General features: G+C 42.1%; 1 protein-coding gene across 4 annotated transcripts in view; it reads left to right on the top strand.

The window, feature by feature from the left end:
- Window positions 1-14088, top strand: part of ASAP2 (ArfGAP with SH3 domain, ankyrin repeat and PH domain 2) — a 217378-nt gene that overhangs the window by 150995 nt on the left and 52295 nt on the right. For all 4 annotated transcript variants that reach the window (XM_075861122.1, XM_075861123.1, XM_075861124.1 and 1 more), the window contains 2 exons: window positions 1247-1322; window positions 7845-7931. In XM_075861122.1, the coding sequence (XP_075717237.1) occupies window positions 1247-1322; window positions 7845-7931 (163 nt within the window). The remainder of the gene's footprint in view (window positions 1-1246; window positions 1323-7844; window positions 7932-14088) is intronic.

Raw genomic sequence — 14088 nt, 5'->3', positions numbered from 1 at the left:
GGGAGCTATTCCTGGTTTATACGTTTAACAAAGGCCAAAAACGTTATGTGTACATTGCCGAACGCTGTAGTAATTTTGTGTATAAACTGATGTCAAAAACCTGTAACTTTATATAAAGTGACTGTGCATTCATTTTATTTAATACCTTAAAGGGGTATTCCAGCCTTTAGCATTTTTCATCTATCCACAGATGATCCAGAGATCGGTGGGTGTCCAGCTGGGACCCCCCACCAATTGCCAGCACTTGGCTGTTCCCGCTAGCCCCATAGACTTTGAATAGAATATCACCACGCATGCACGGCCTCCGCTCCATTCAAACTCCTCCTAGCTGCCCTCTTGCAGCTGTGGGAACCGGGGTCTCCCGTTGTGGTGATCGGTGGGGTGCCGGCGGTCAGACTCCCACCAATTTAACATTTTTCACCTATCCAGTGGATAGGTGAAAACTTTTACAGGCTGGAATATCTCTTTAAGGTCTAAAATTCTGTGCCGATTAGTTTAATAATATATCTGTATAGTGGTTGAGCTCCAAATTCCCTGCATAGCCATAATGTTAGAAATAAAAATTCTGGCTTCCTACAGCCACCACTAGAGGGAGCTTACGGCATTTTTATTAAAAAAAACAAACCGCATGCAGTTAGCTCCCTCTTGTGGCTGCTCCAGTCAGCCAAAATCTTATTTTAAAGTGACAGACATACTGATTTCACTTATGCTTTTATGTGTAAATATGATTTGATTTTGTGTGAAATTACATTCTATTAGTTGTAGGGTGCTTGGAGTGTGATGTATTCAGGAGCTTCTTTCTCCCTATGCACACTTAAGTGGTAACCCGTCCTCCATTATCATCCCTCTTGTTTCCACAATTTTTTTTACAGCGACCAAACCCCTCTCCAATATTTCAGGTTAATGTTAAGTGCAGGTCAAGAGAGGAAATCTAAAAATCGAGCCTCATCCTGTTACTGCTGCACTTTGGGCACAGTATGGGGGATGGGAATATTTTTAGAACAGTGGAAAATTCTTATATTTCGGGTCATCTATACAGACGCTTTCATTTGATGTGTTGGTGACAAGTCGTGTGCTGTGAGGGTATTCTGCATGAACTATAAAGCCGCAGCAGTATAATTGCTTTCAGAAAAATGTATGTTATGGTTTAAAACTGCTTGTTCCGTCATTGACATTGATGCGTTCCAGATACCATCAGCCGGGCTGTTTCTGACCTCCGCTCACAGATCTCATTTTTCCTTTTCAGCTTTTTCCAAGATGGACTAAAAGCCGTCGAAAACCTCAAACCTTCCATTGAGAAACTATCAACAGATCTGCACTCGGTAATTTCAGTGTTTATTTTTTATTATATAATATAATTAGTGGATAATTGCTCTTTTTCTTCATAGGATTCTTTGCCATTTATAATAATAGAAAGTTGACTCCTCACATAACTGAATATATAAAGAACCGTCCGTTCTTCTCGGCTTGATGGAATTTACTGTCCTTTATCGTTCTGATCTTACAAAGCTGCCAGTCATTCTGAAGCGGAGCATGTGGCATGGCCTTATCTGTAGCTGGCTAAATCCAACAAGTCATTACAGATAGACCTGACTACACCGCACCTTTCCTCCTTACGTGTATTATTCAAGTTTATAGAGTAACATTTAAAGGGGTTGTCCAGGCAGGGGGCGGCTTTATCATTCTGATGACCTACCCACAGGATAGTTTATCAGTTTATGATCGGTGGGGGTCCGACACCCAGACCCCGCACGGATCAGCTGTTCCGGCTGCCTCCTCGCCTCACTACATAGAGTTAAATGATAAACTGCCACCACTAGGAGGCGCAGACTGTTTAGGCATTTAACTCATATTAAAGCTGGAAGTGGTCACTGCAGGGAGGCTTAATTCTATGTCTTCCTAAGCCCTCTTGCACATGACCAAGTGCCACTCGGGCCGTTTTCATGGCATCCGAGTGGCACCCGATAGTTTTCTCGGACCCTTTCTCCCATCTGTGGAATGATGGTCATGTCCTATTTTTCCACGCATCACAGACGGGACTCGGGTGGCACACATGGTCATTTTGCAAAAGCCCTAATACTTCGATACATCCCCTGGTTTAGCTTTGATATGATAATATATGTCTAGAATAACTACACAATTTTGCTATTCGACAATCTGTAATGCTGGTCTTATTGGTTGTGACCAGGGCTGAATTTACCATGGCAGGAAAGAAATAGAACTACCACAGATATGGGCCTTACATATAGAACAGGATAACCAGCCTAGGTACCCTGGAGTATTGTCCACACGTGTGGACATATAAAAGCAGGCTAGCCACAATGGATACAGACCGCTATAGTCTTTATTTACATTCTGGATAATGACCAGGATTATACAGGTCTCGGCTTCTGTCTGCTGCACTTGGGTTGCCATCTTGGTCTGCAGCTTGTCATTTCTCATCTCTGTGCTGTGCAATACTTTGCTTTTAGCTATGATAATTATTGTAATGCAGCTGTGGGACTGAACTATATGTGATCGTCTGCAGAGATCAGCGCCTTATGGGACTTAATTAGGAGCTGAGGATGTTAATCAGGTTCAGAACGCAACATCAGCTACTGAAAAATAAATTATATTTCATATATATGATAATTTTGGATTAAAGAATGTTTTAATAAGCAATTATAGGGAGAAAATGTAAATCACTATCAACAGAAATAGGGTTGTCCTGTCATATGTAACCAAGGCCTAGTTCACATCACGTTTATTCCTTTCGTCTGAGTTATAAGTCGGGAGTACTTTTAACGCAGACTTTCGACAGAAAACTGCAACGTATCCCGCGGTATAGGCATACAGTGAGATACGTCACCTGGACCCCCGGGCAGAGCGCTACCTGAAGCGATGTGCACGGGGAAGCTCCTGACATCATTGTCTATCTATGGACAGTGATGTCAGGAGCTTTCAACACCGGAGTCCCCGGCCAGACCGTTGGAAGCACTCTGGCCGGGGGTTCCAGCTCCAGGGGAAGCTCTTGATGTCACTGTCAGGAGCTTTCAACATTGACACTCTGGCCGGGGTTTACAGAACTGGGGAAGCTCCTGACATCACGGTCCGTTCACAAGACTGGCTCTAATGGTCTTGTGGTTGCAGGGAATAGGGTCTGCTGGCGGGTAGGGCAGCCTCTGCTGCGTCGGGAAACTCCAGCGATAACTGTTCATATATGGACATTTACGTCACTGGAGCCTTCAATGTATACGTTTTAATGGAGGCATATGATGGATGCCATACAGTGGCATCCACCACCCATAGGCCCTCAGCACGATGGAAAAGCGTAGTCTACACATAGTACGGTGGGTCACGTTAACTGCGAGCCGCGGCGTACTACTATAGCGCAAGGAAGAAGGGGTTAAAGGGAATGTATCAGCTGTTTGTTTTATTTTTACAAATTAAAACTATATACTGAAGCAATCTTTTTTTCTAATGTGTTTTTATATTTTCTGATTGTATATATTTTTTATTCGATCTTTGTACATGATTATAATGGCAGCCATCTTGCCTGAGCTGCTGCTCTGAGCGATGAACAGCAGTTCATGGATTTGCCTTAAAGAGGCTCTGTCACCAGATTGTGCAACCCCTATCTGCTATTGCAGCAGATCGGCGCTGCAATGTAGATTACAGTAACGGTTTTATTTTTTAAAAACTAGCATTTTTGGCCAAGTTATGACCATTTTCGTATTTATGCAAATGAGGCTTGCAAAAGTACAACTGGGCGTGTTGAAAAGTAAAAGTACAACTGGGCGTGTATTATGTGCGTACATCGGGGCGTGTTTACTACTTTTACTAGCTGGGCGTTGTGTATAGAAGTATCATCCACTTCTCTTCAGAACGCCCAGCTTCTGGCAGTGCAGACAGCGTGTTCTCCAGAGATCACGCTGTGTCGTCACTCACAGGTCCTGCATCGTGTCAGACGAGCCGGCACCAGAGGCTACAGATGATTCTGCAGCAGCATCAGCGTTTGCAGGTAAGTCGATGTAGCTACTTACCTGCAAACGCTGATGCTGCTGCAGAATCAACTGTAGCCTCTGGTGCCGACACGATGCAGGACCTGTGAGTGACGACACCGCGTGATCTCTCGAGAACACGCTGTGTCTGCACTGCCAGAAGCTGGGCGTTCTGAAGAGAAGTGGATGATACTTCTCGTCAGAACGCCCAGCTAGTAAAAGTAGTAAACACGCCCCGATGTACGCACATAATACACGCCCAGTTGTACTTTTACTTTTCAACACGCCCAGTTGTACTTTTGCAAGCCTCATTTGCATAAATACGAAAATGGTCATAACTTGGCCAAAAATGCTCGTTTTTTAAAAATAAAAACGTTACTGTAATCTACATTGCAGCACCTATCTGCTGCAATAGCAGATAGGGGTTGCACAATCTGGTGACAGCCTCTTTAAAGCAGCCATATAGACATCGGAAATCTCAAAAAGTGACCTATTGACTTCTATGGGAGAGTTTTCTAGGCATGCTCTGTGCAGGGAGGGTGAGGACGGGAGCTGCGTCCATCACCTGTTGTCATGGGTGGATCCTGTGTTATCTATTTAGAGGTGTTACCTGTCATTGTACTCCTGCCTGTGATGATAATGAGATGACTGCTGAGAAGAGATCTCTACAGAACAGGAAGAGTCAGTCTATTGTAAAGCTCAGTGACCAGAGTGAAAACTGCAGGGCTTCCGGAATTCATTTTTTAATATATACGGCTTGTCGACACGTAATGGAATTGCTGCAGAAAATTTCTGCAGCATTTCCGTTAAAAGTAGCTGACATTCCGCTGTGGAAAAACCGCACCATTTCCTGTTTTTTTTACTGCAGAAAATGGTGCAGAATTTGCTGCGTTTTTTTCAATGCTGGGAGAAAACGCAGCAATTCAGTCCACTTTCCGCAGCAGGAATTGACATGTTGCGGTACGAAAAATACGCAGCGCAGGTCAATTTTCCGGTTGTGTGGATGAGATTTGTTAAATCTCACCCACTTTGCTGCTACTTTATTCTGCTGCATATTTTCTGACCGCAATTCCAGGCGGAAAATATGCAGCAATTCCGTTACGTGTGGACAAGCCTTAACATGTAAAAATGTAAAATGTTTAGCAAAAAAACTTGCTTAAAACTTTAGGTCTGGCGTTCGGCTCCCTTTAAGCTGGAGTCTTGGTAGCTATTAAAAGTCGTCTTATCTGTGTCTTGAAGGCAAAAAAGGTTTCAGAGGACGACCCATGTGACATTCCAGTCTGGCATATAGGGCTTTTTTTTTTCCCTTTTTTTCCCTTTCTCAAAAACTCCTTCAAAATGAGGACTCCGCTGAATGATCGCCCTCCTGTCCTAAGTTGTGCATGTCTAGGGGCAGAAATCCTTTGTCAGCATGGCTTCATACTTCATGCGATGTTTGCTCCGTCCTTGTGGTACAAGTGCGTGTTTACAGAAAAAACAAACCGAGTCATCTCAGAACAGCTGTGAAAACCACGTTACTTGCTGATGCCACCACTTCATTCCTTCTTAGTGTCTCCGGTTTCTGCAGGTTGGGTGATAATTATACATTCATGCAATGTCAGGGTTATGAGTTCACCAAGCAGAATTTTCCACTAAAGCCTTCATACTCTGTATCTGTGCCCGTGTTCTGTGTTTGTTTCTTTCTGCAGATAACTTTTTCCTATTTCTTCTGGAAATTGTAGTTGACATTCAGATAAATGCTACTACATCCATTTTAAGGGTCTGTTGCCCAGGAACTACATACACGAGCAATAATACCTGCTGTACAATATACTGCCTCTTCATGCAGCACAGGCTTGTTTTAGTTCTTTCACACTCAACATTGTAGTGCTGTTTTAAGCCTAAAACTGGGTGAGTGCAAACGGACGTAGGAATAAGCGATCACCAGACTTCTCTGTTGGTGGCGATCTCGGAGGAAACAGGTTGGATGTGTTCAAAATTAAAAAACAGCGAATGGTTTGTTGCTCACCAAAAATCATCAGGATCTGCTGGCGGAAATGTCTGTGGGCAGCTTCACGCTGAGGCTAAATGCGTAACCTCACCCAGACATATTCAGGTCCGTACTTCGTGCAGGTGTAATGCAATATATGCAACTGAAGGAAAACCTCCATTCTCCATGTTGTGGGCACACTATGGCATGGGACGCAGACATTGTGATAGGGCATCTATTTTACCCAGGATGCATCATACACGGGTGCCTGGATTGGAAAGCGTATAGCTTTGATTATTTTCGTCATTTTTTTTATTTTATGATTTTTGTTTTTATAGGAAAGAATTTTGTATTTTTTTAACTTTTGATTGGGAACAGAACGCTTACATTTAGCGCCATATTTTGAGTAGGCCTCAAGCACACTTCAGTGATATTATTCTTCAGTGCGCTATCGTTTTTTTTAACAGCTCGCACACTGACCCATTAATTTCTATAGGGACATGCACACATTAGTTTTTTTGCGGATCCGTGTGTCCGTTCTGCAGATTATAGAACAGGTCCTCTTCCTGTCCGTTATTGCGGATCAGTCTCGGCCATACAATTCATTGGTCCGTTAAAACTATGGAAGCCTTCTGTGTGCGGTCCGTGTTTTGCGCATCCGTGATTTGCGGCCGTATGAAGGGAATAGGAATGTGTGCTTGAGGCCTAACAAAGACATGATTTTACTATTGTGACAAAGAACTAAAATAATGAAGTTTGGTCCGGAGAATTGCAATGTCCCATTAAAAGTGATCAGCCATCAAACTACCGACATTAAGGGGTTGTCCAAAACTTTAAGAAATGAATCTGGTTGCAGGATATGTCATAAAAAAAAAAACAATACTCCCCTGTTAAATCCTCTGCAGCTTTAGCACCGGTGCTTCAGTGATCCCAGCCGGTCTTTACTTACTTTCCTGCAGCGATGATGTGCCATACGTCCATGTGACCGCTGCAGCCAATCGCTGGCATCAGCGGTGACGTGCCATACATGCTAACATTACCACTGAGGCCAATGATGTATGGCACATCATTGCTGCAGGAAAATGAACAAAGACTGGCGGCACCACCGTAGCATTGCCACTGGAGTAGCGGGGGATTTAACAGGTGAGTATAGTTTTTGTTTTTTTGTTTTAAAACCTATCCTGCAGCCAGATACATTTCTTAAAGTCTCGGACAACCCCTTTAAATATAAAGATTGTAGATGTGATGGGGATTCTATGAAAAGCAGAACTTTGGTGGCCACCAAGTAAGATAACCCAAGCATTTATAATATTTTTTACATTTTAAACCTCTAGATCACATTTGGGCAATTTTTGCTTTTAATACAAGCTTTCATTGTAATACCGTTTAATTGCATATGATTTGGTTTGTTTTTGTATGGATTATGGTCTACAGCTATATCCGGTCTTGGTTATTTCTTAACAAATAGTTTGTTTGCCACCAAAAGAAGATTATTCTACCCGCACATGGGGACAGGACTTGGGTCATTGGGATTTACTTGGATCAGGTCATTGCTAAGACTGCCTTTGGGCCCTAAATCTTACATAGTAAATAGGATCTTCGGGCTTCAAAGAGCTGCGGCTAGACTGGATTAATGATTCCTAACAATGTCTGTTTATCTGTGGTTTTCTCCTCCTCTTAACCTTGGGTAATTTGTTCCATGCAGCTGCTAATGGAAAAGAATTGTCTGCAGTAACTATTTTTGTACATAAATATGGAGTCAGTAAGTCCGCTCCGCCTCTTGCCCTTTTGGATTTTTCCTTTTTTTTTGGGGGGGGGGGGGGGGGGGTTAAGAGTTAATAGAAGTATCCTCATAAAACTTGTATTTGATGATGTGTTATTATATTTTCTTTTAGATGAAACAAGTCCAGGATGAAGAACGAAAACAACTGAGCCAACTTAGAGACATCTTAAAAACTGCGCTGCAAGTGGAACAGAAGGAGGTGAGCTTGTGAGGCTGGGCGTCGTGTCCCAGAGAGCAGAGAAAGATCTGGGATACCTGTTGCTTACATATACAGCGGGAGCTGCTAAATTGGCAATTTCCACAGTGACACATCTGAGCAGAAGGGTTTCCCCCCCATAAGAAGTGACGGCATGTTACTAGAATATCCATTACTTCATGATCAGTGCACTGCTAGCATGTTTACTGATCCTTCATATGAAGTGGCCGCAGTACTAGTCAAGTTGCTTCCGTTTTCCCCTGCAGCGTCACTCCTGTCCACCCGCTATACGGGGAAATCTGGAACAAACCCATTTACTTGAACCATAAGGCCATGTTTACAGAGCGCGGACATAACCTGATGTTAATCCGCATCAGAGATCTGTGGCTGAAACTCAGATTCTGTTGCCGATTGGCCATGTTGTAATTCAAGGACGTTAATCCGTGTCTTTTCAGTGCGTAATCTGACAAAATAATAAACCTGCTGTCTATTTTTACCCCTTCACGAAATCTGCTGTATATATACGGCAGAGGTCGGGGAAGTTTAGAGCGGGTTCACAGGCTCCATATGGTGAGTGTGTCCGCTGTACGTTAGAGCTGACACTTCAGTGCAACAAGTGGGATCCTGCTCGTTTAACCCCTAAGACGCCGAGGTCACTAGTGACCACCGCATCTAAACCGTTAGAAACAGGGGGGCGAACCTCTCTGATGTACCACCAGACACACGCGTTTGCGGGGTGCCGAATGTTGTCATGGCAGCCTAGGGGCCTAATAATGGCACCCAGGTCTGCCATCTTTGTGCTCCTATTAAGCCCTGCCAGTGGTAGGGCTTAATAGGAGCCTGCATAAATCACGATCACGTAAGTATTGCAGTTTATCGTGCAAGCGATCAAACGATCGCTGGTTCAAGTCCTTTAGGAGGACTAAAAAAAAACCACGTTATATTTTACTTCTTTTTATAACATTTAAAAATTAAATTTTTTTTTTAAGTTAAAAACAAACGAAAAAACTTTTTACCCATTTTCCCCAAAAGCAATGTAAAATAATAATAAGAAAAACTAACATAACTGGACTTTTACAGACGCGGTGATACCAAACTAAAAAGTTATTAGAAAGTCTGCCAAAATGGTATAAAAAAAAACCCTACAGCTTGCCCCGCAAAAGGTAAGCCCTCGCATCGCTCAATCGACGGAAAAATAAAAAACATTATGGTGACACAAAGCAAATTTATTTTTTTACTATTTTAGTTTTTTTTCCTTGTAAAAGTAGTAAAACATAAAAAAAGGTATAACTTTGGTATTGCTGTAATCGTATTGACCCGCAGAATAAAGTTAACTTGACGCTTTTACCGCATGTGAACGGCGTAAAAACGCAACACAAAAAACAATGGAGGAATAACGTTTTTTTTTTTTCCTATTCCACCCCACAAAGTTTGTTTTTTTTTCCAGTTTTTTTGGATACAAGAAATGGTGCAAATAAAACCTACAAATGGACCCGCAAAAAACAAGCCCTCATACGGCTGTATCGACTGAAAAACCTTTCAAAAGCCATAACTTTTTTTGATAAGTAGGAAAAAGCGAAAATTAAAATTTGAAAAATGGCTGCGGAACGAAGGGGTTCAAATCCTCCGTATGCGAATGGGGCATAAAATACGCCGTTCACATACGGTTATGGCAGAATGTTACCGGATTCTGACAGGATTCAATCCCTGTCTAAATCCTGAACGTGTGAACATGGCCTTAAGGAGTCTGATGTGTCTTCTGGCATCCTTTAATAACTGGGTGATTCCTGGGTGTTTATCTGCACTGTTACTCATGAATGTGTTTTCTCTTTTTCTCACAAATGCTCTAACCTCTTGTGACCGAAGTCTAGAAGAGTAAGTGTGTTCATATCATTGATTTCTTGCCGTGCATTTATCTGCATGCTTTATTCCTGCCCATTATCAAGAAACGTATTGGACCTTGTGGGTTCTGTATCACGGAGGAGGGATAATGCGCTTTAGAAGGCAGTGATGGTTTTGATGTGTGAACATTTCATCTAGGCCCTCACAGTATTTGTCACTGTATTGTCTTTTTATGACCTATGGTTATTATTATTAATACAAAATATCTCGTGTGTTGTTGTTTTTTTACCTTTTTGTTACTTTTTTTATTTCTCATCTACTCTACTGCAAGGAACTAGCGTTATAATTTTCCATGCCTTATGATTACTTAGGTTGTCATTAAAGAGGGTTTTCGAAATGTATAAATTAAAATTGTAATATACTAACCTTCGTGATCACCCTGGATTTTTCTGGTTTCCAAACCGGAATCTATAAAGTATATATTAAAATTTTTGAAAAAAATATTTTATACATACAAAATACTTATTGATGATTCCCAGAAAAGTCCTTTAAGGACTCGACCATGCTACGGATCCGTGTTGTATGGATTCATAATATGGCAGTCCCAGCCAGCTATAGGCCCATACAGCACCACTGCCTCCCTCCCATTTTATATGGAGACACGTGGATGTTTTTTTCTTACTAATCCATATGCAATCTGTGAGAAATGCCGTATGGAGATATTCTACCCCAGAGGCATTGCCTCTAGAGAAAGAATACGGTGCTGTACAGGGGGACTGTATGGTGTTCTTGCTGTTGTCTAATGTAAAATGGAATGTTTTTAATTGTATGAACATTTAGATAGATGATAGACTAATAGATTGATGCAGAAAAGAGCAGGCAGAATTAAATTTCCCACACCAGGCTGAACTCCAGCGACACATTTGGAAATATACACTTTACATAGTATAATAATTTTTATAGTACTATTGCTGCTTGACAAATATACAAAGCATGGCTCACCATCATACTTACCAACTGTTAAATCCCAGATCACAGGATTTTTTAAGGTTCGTCTGTCAATGTCCCAAAATGCCCAGAAACAAAAAAGCATATTCTTCGCGAAAAATGGGACAGATTAGCAAGTATACACCATTATAATTAAGGCTGGGTTCACCTATATCCGTTGATTTTATGCCTGAGCCAGACACAACTGGTGACAAAGTTGTGCACTTTGTTTACCATTTAGGCGTCCATAGCCAGACATAGCTGTGCAGGGAGTAGTCCGGCATCACCATGCCTCAGTTGTCCAAACTACTCCCATAGGAAAGCATGGGCTCAGTTCCTGCACGCCACAGGAGTTTGGCCAGAGTCATATGTCAATATGTTGAAAACAGCGGCAGATTAGGCAGAAAACGTAGCGCATGGTATAAACCCACCAGATTTATTTTCATTTATGTGGAGTGATGCCTCTTTTTGGAATATATATATATATATAATGTGTATATTTGTGTGTATTTATATATTTGAAAATACATACATGAAAAATACAGGATGATAGGAAATAGTAGGCCTCATTTGTTGCCCGTAGCAACCAATCAGAGCTCCGCTTTAATCTCTTAAACTGCTCTGGAAAAATGAAAGCTTCACTGTTATTGGTTGCAATGGGCAGTTTTTCTGTGACAGTTTTCATAAATGAAGTCCACTATTGGCAATGTATGGAGATTTAGGAGTCCGCAGGACCTCTTTGTTAAAAGGAAGGAGTCTACTCATTCAGTTCACTGATTGTGAAGAGGAAGGGCAGCTTCATATTAAAGAAGTTCTACAGCAGCCGGTGTGTGTACAATAAGCTCCCAAGATTCGAGATATACTCCCTCTGCTGCAGAACCGTATAATGCACATTTTATCTACAGCAGAACCTCATCATGTACACCCCCTGCTGCAGAACATCTTTGATTTAATACAAAGCTCCCAAGTCTCTCACAAAACTTTAAAAAATGTATATAATGTGTTTAATAATATTATAGATATCACTCTAAACTCTGGGCTGATTTGCAGGTGCAGGACGAGTGTAGGCGGAGTAGGTAATCGCCTAGGGCGCCATTGAGGAGGACAATGAATTGATTTTTAGTGTTTTTACAATAGTCAACCAGTGGTTCCCTGTACCTGTATAAAAATGTAACTTTACCAGCTGGGCTATGGCACGTGCCCTCCTTTGAAACCATAAAGTCCAATGCCACTCCCTCTGGCTGCTTACAGAGCTCTCCTGATTGCTGTTTGCCTGAGATTGGTTATCTAGTCTGCTGACATGAATCAAGTTTCGTATGGGAAGTGGTTAAGCGTGGGTTAACCACATAAAATGTAAGGTCTCTCGGAAGCCGATTTCGGATTATATTACACTGAGGTTTTCAAATGCAGGCAAACAGCTGTGAAGTAAAACCCCAGGGAAAACAGCGACTTCACACTGGATATTCAGAGGAAGCATAACGCTCATGGGAGGCAACAGGGCTCAACTGGGATGTATGGATTTACCTACCTGAGCCGTCATCTCCTCCTCATTCTTCTAAGTGTCCTGCGTGGTGTTCTGAGAAACAACCTGCAGGTTTACTGATTCACTGTATAGAAAAAGCTGGTCCATATGAGGAAACGTTTACCAGACATCTCTGTTCTTGTTAGAAGGTGGAAATATATATGGTGCATAGTCTCTTTAAGAGCATTTCCCAAGACAACGATCATCTTTGAATGTCTTCTGTCAAGTTCCGCCTGGCTTGGGTGACAACTAATATGGCCGCCATTACAGCTTCCACAGGGGATGTCATCTTACGCAGACTCCTAAAAAGAAAAACTGCCGCAATATGAGCAATAGGGAAGGGTCACTGCATAGCTGTGTAAGGGTGTGTTCACATTACGTTTTAGGGCCTGTTCACATCACCGTTCGCTTTCCGTTCCGGGGTTCCATCTGAGGTTTCCGTCGGGTGGACCCCACAACAGAAAAAGAAAGTGAAACCACAGCTTCCGTTTCAGTCACCATCTCTAATGGTTTTCCGTTCGTCACCATTCCGGCAGGTTTCCGGTTTTCCGACGGAATCAATAGCGGAGTCGACTGCGCTATTGGTTCTGTCGGAAAACCGGAAACCTGCCGGAATGGTGACAAACGGAAACCATTAGCAATATCAATGTTGACCGAAGCTGTGGTTTCACTTTCCGTTGCGGGGTTCACCCGACTGAAACCTCCGACGGAACCCCAGAACGGAAAGCGAATGGTAATGTGAACAGGCCCTTATCACTATTTTCAGCATATGCGCCTGGCACAAACGCCAAACTTATCCATACGGCCCCATTGGCCCAGTGTATGACAAACCAGTGTGCTTTTCTTATACACTAGGGGGGTATGACATTCTTCTTTTTTTTTTTTTAACTGTATGGAATAGCATAGTAGTCTACACTATTCCGTGCAGAGGCATCCTGTAAAATAGCGTCTACTGCACAATATACAGTGGCATTCGCCGGAGCCTACCATCGGAGGTATATGTGAATTTGTGCCGAAGTATGTGTTTTAGTTGCTTGGGAAAGCTGGGTTGAGTTATAATGGGACTTACTCAGCTTTGCTAGACTCCAAGTTAAACTGGAGAGCAGGTCATTTCTTCTCCATGTAGACAGAACAAGGCAACAACTATTGCGTTCCCCTATAGGAATAGACACTACAGGATGTGACCCGAGAATAGGGGGTGCTTGAATTTGGTTTTTTCTGATTTGCACCATGGTCATCAATCATTCTGCACATTCCCATTACTGAATTACTGACACATTTAGAAGGACGTGAGGTTATAATTATTATTTTTAAGCTAAGTAATTGACGAAATTCACTCTAAACTCATGTCTTGCTGTCATTCGCTCCTCAATTGGGTATATATTTTTTCCATCCATATTCAGTACATATTCTTATTCAAAGGGCAATGGCAGTATATAAAAAAATAAATAAAAATAAAGTAGTCCTTCACAATCGCATATCTCTAGTGTCATGTCGGGGGAAACCTTCTTCGGAAGGAGAGCTATTTTGCATACCTCTTGCTAGGGTGCGTTGGTTTAAAGGCTCCCTACTAGCTGGATCTCCGCACTGAGAATTCGTACCTTCTGACAGGCACCACTTGGAGAAACTCAAAGTGTGATAGCAAATTTACGTAATGTCAAGCACAAGGCTGTTGATGGCTCCAAGGAGAATATAAAACCAATATTTTGCATGAAGAATATATTTTCATAAATCCTTAGAGTAAATGTAGCTATGTGTTATTAAATCAATGTTCATACCCAATATGGAAACTGAATCTGTGGCCAATGG

This window comes from Rhinoderma darwinii, chromosome 4 (assembly GCF_050947455.1).
Source record: "Rhinoderma darwinii isolate aRhiDar2 chromosome 4, aRhiDar2.hap1, whole genome shotgun sequence".
Classification (NCBI taxonomy): Eukaryota; Metazoa; Chordata; class Amphibia; order Anura; family Rhinodermatidae; genus Rhinoderma; species Rhinoderma darwinii.
This window is presented reverse-complemented; position numbering and strand designations above follow the sequence as displayed.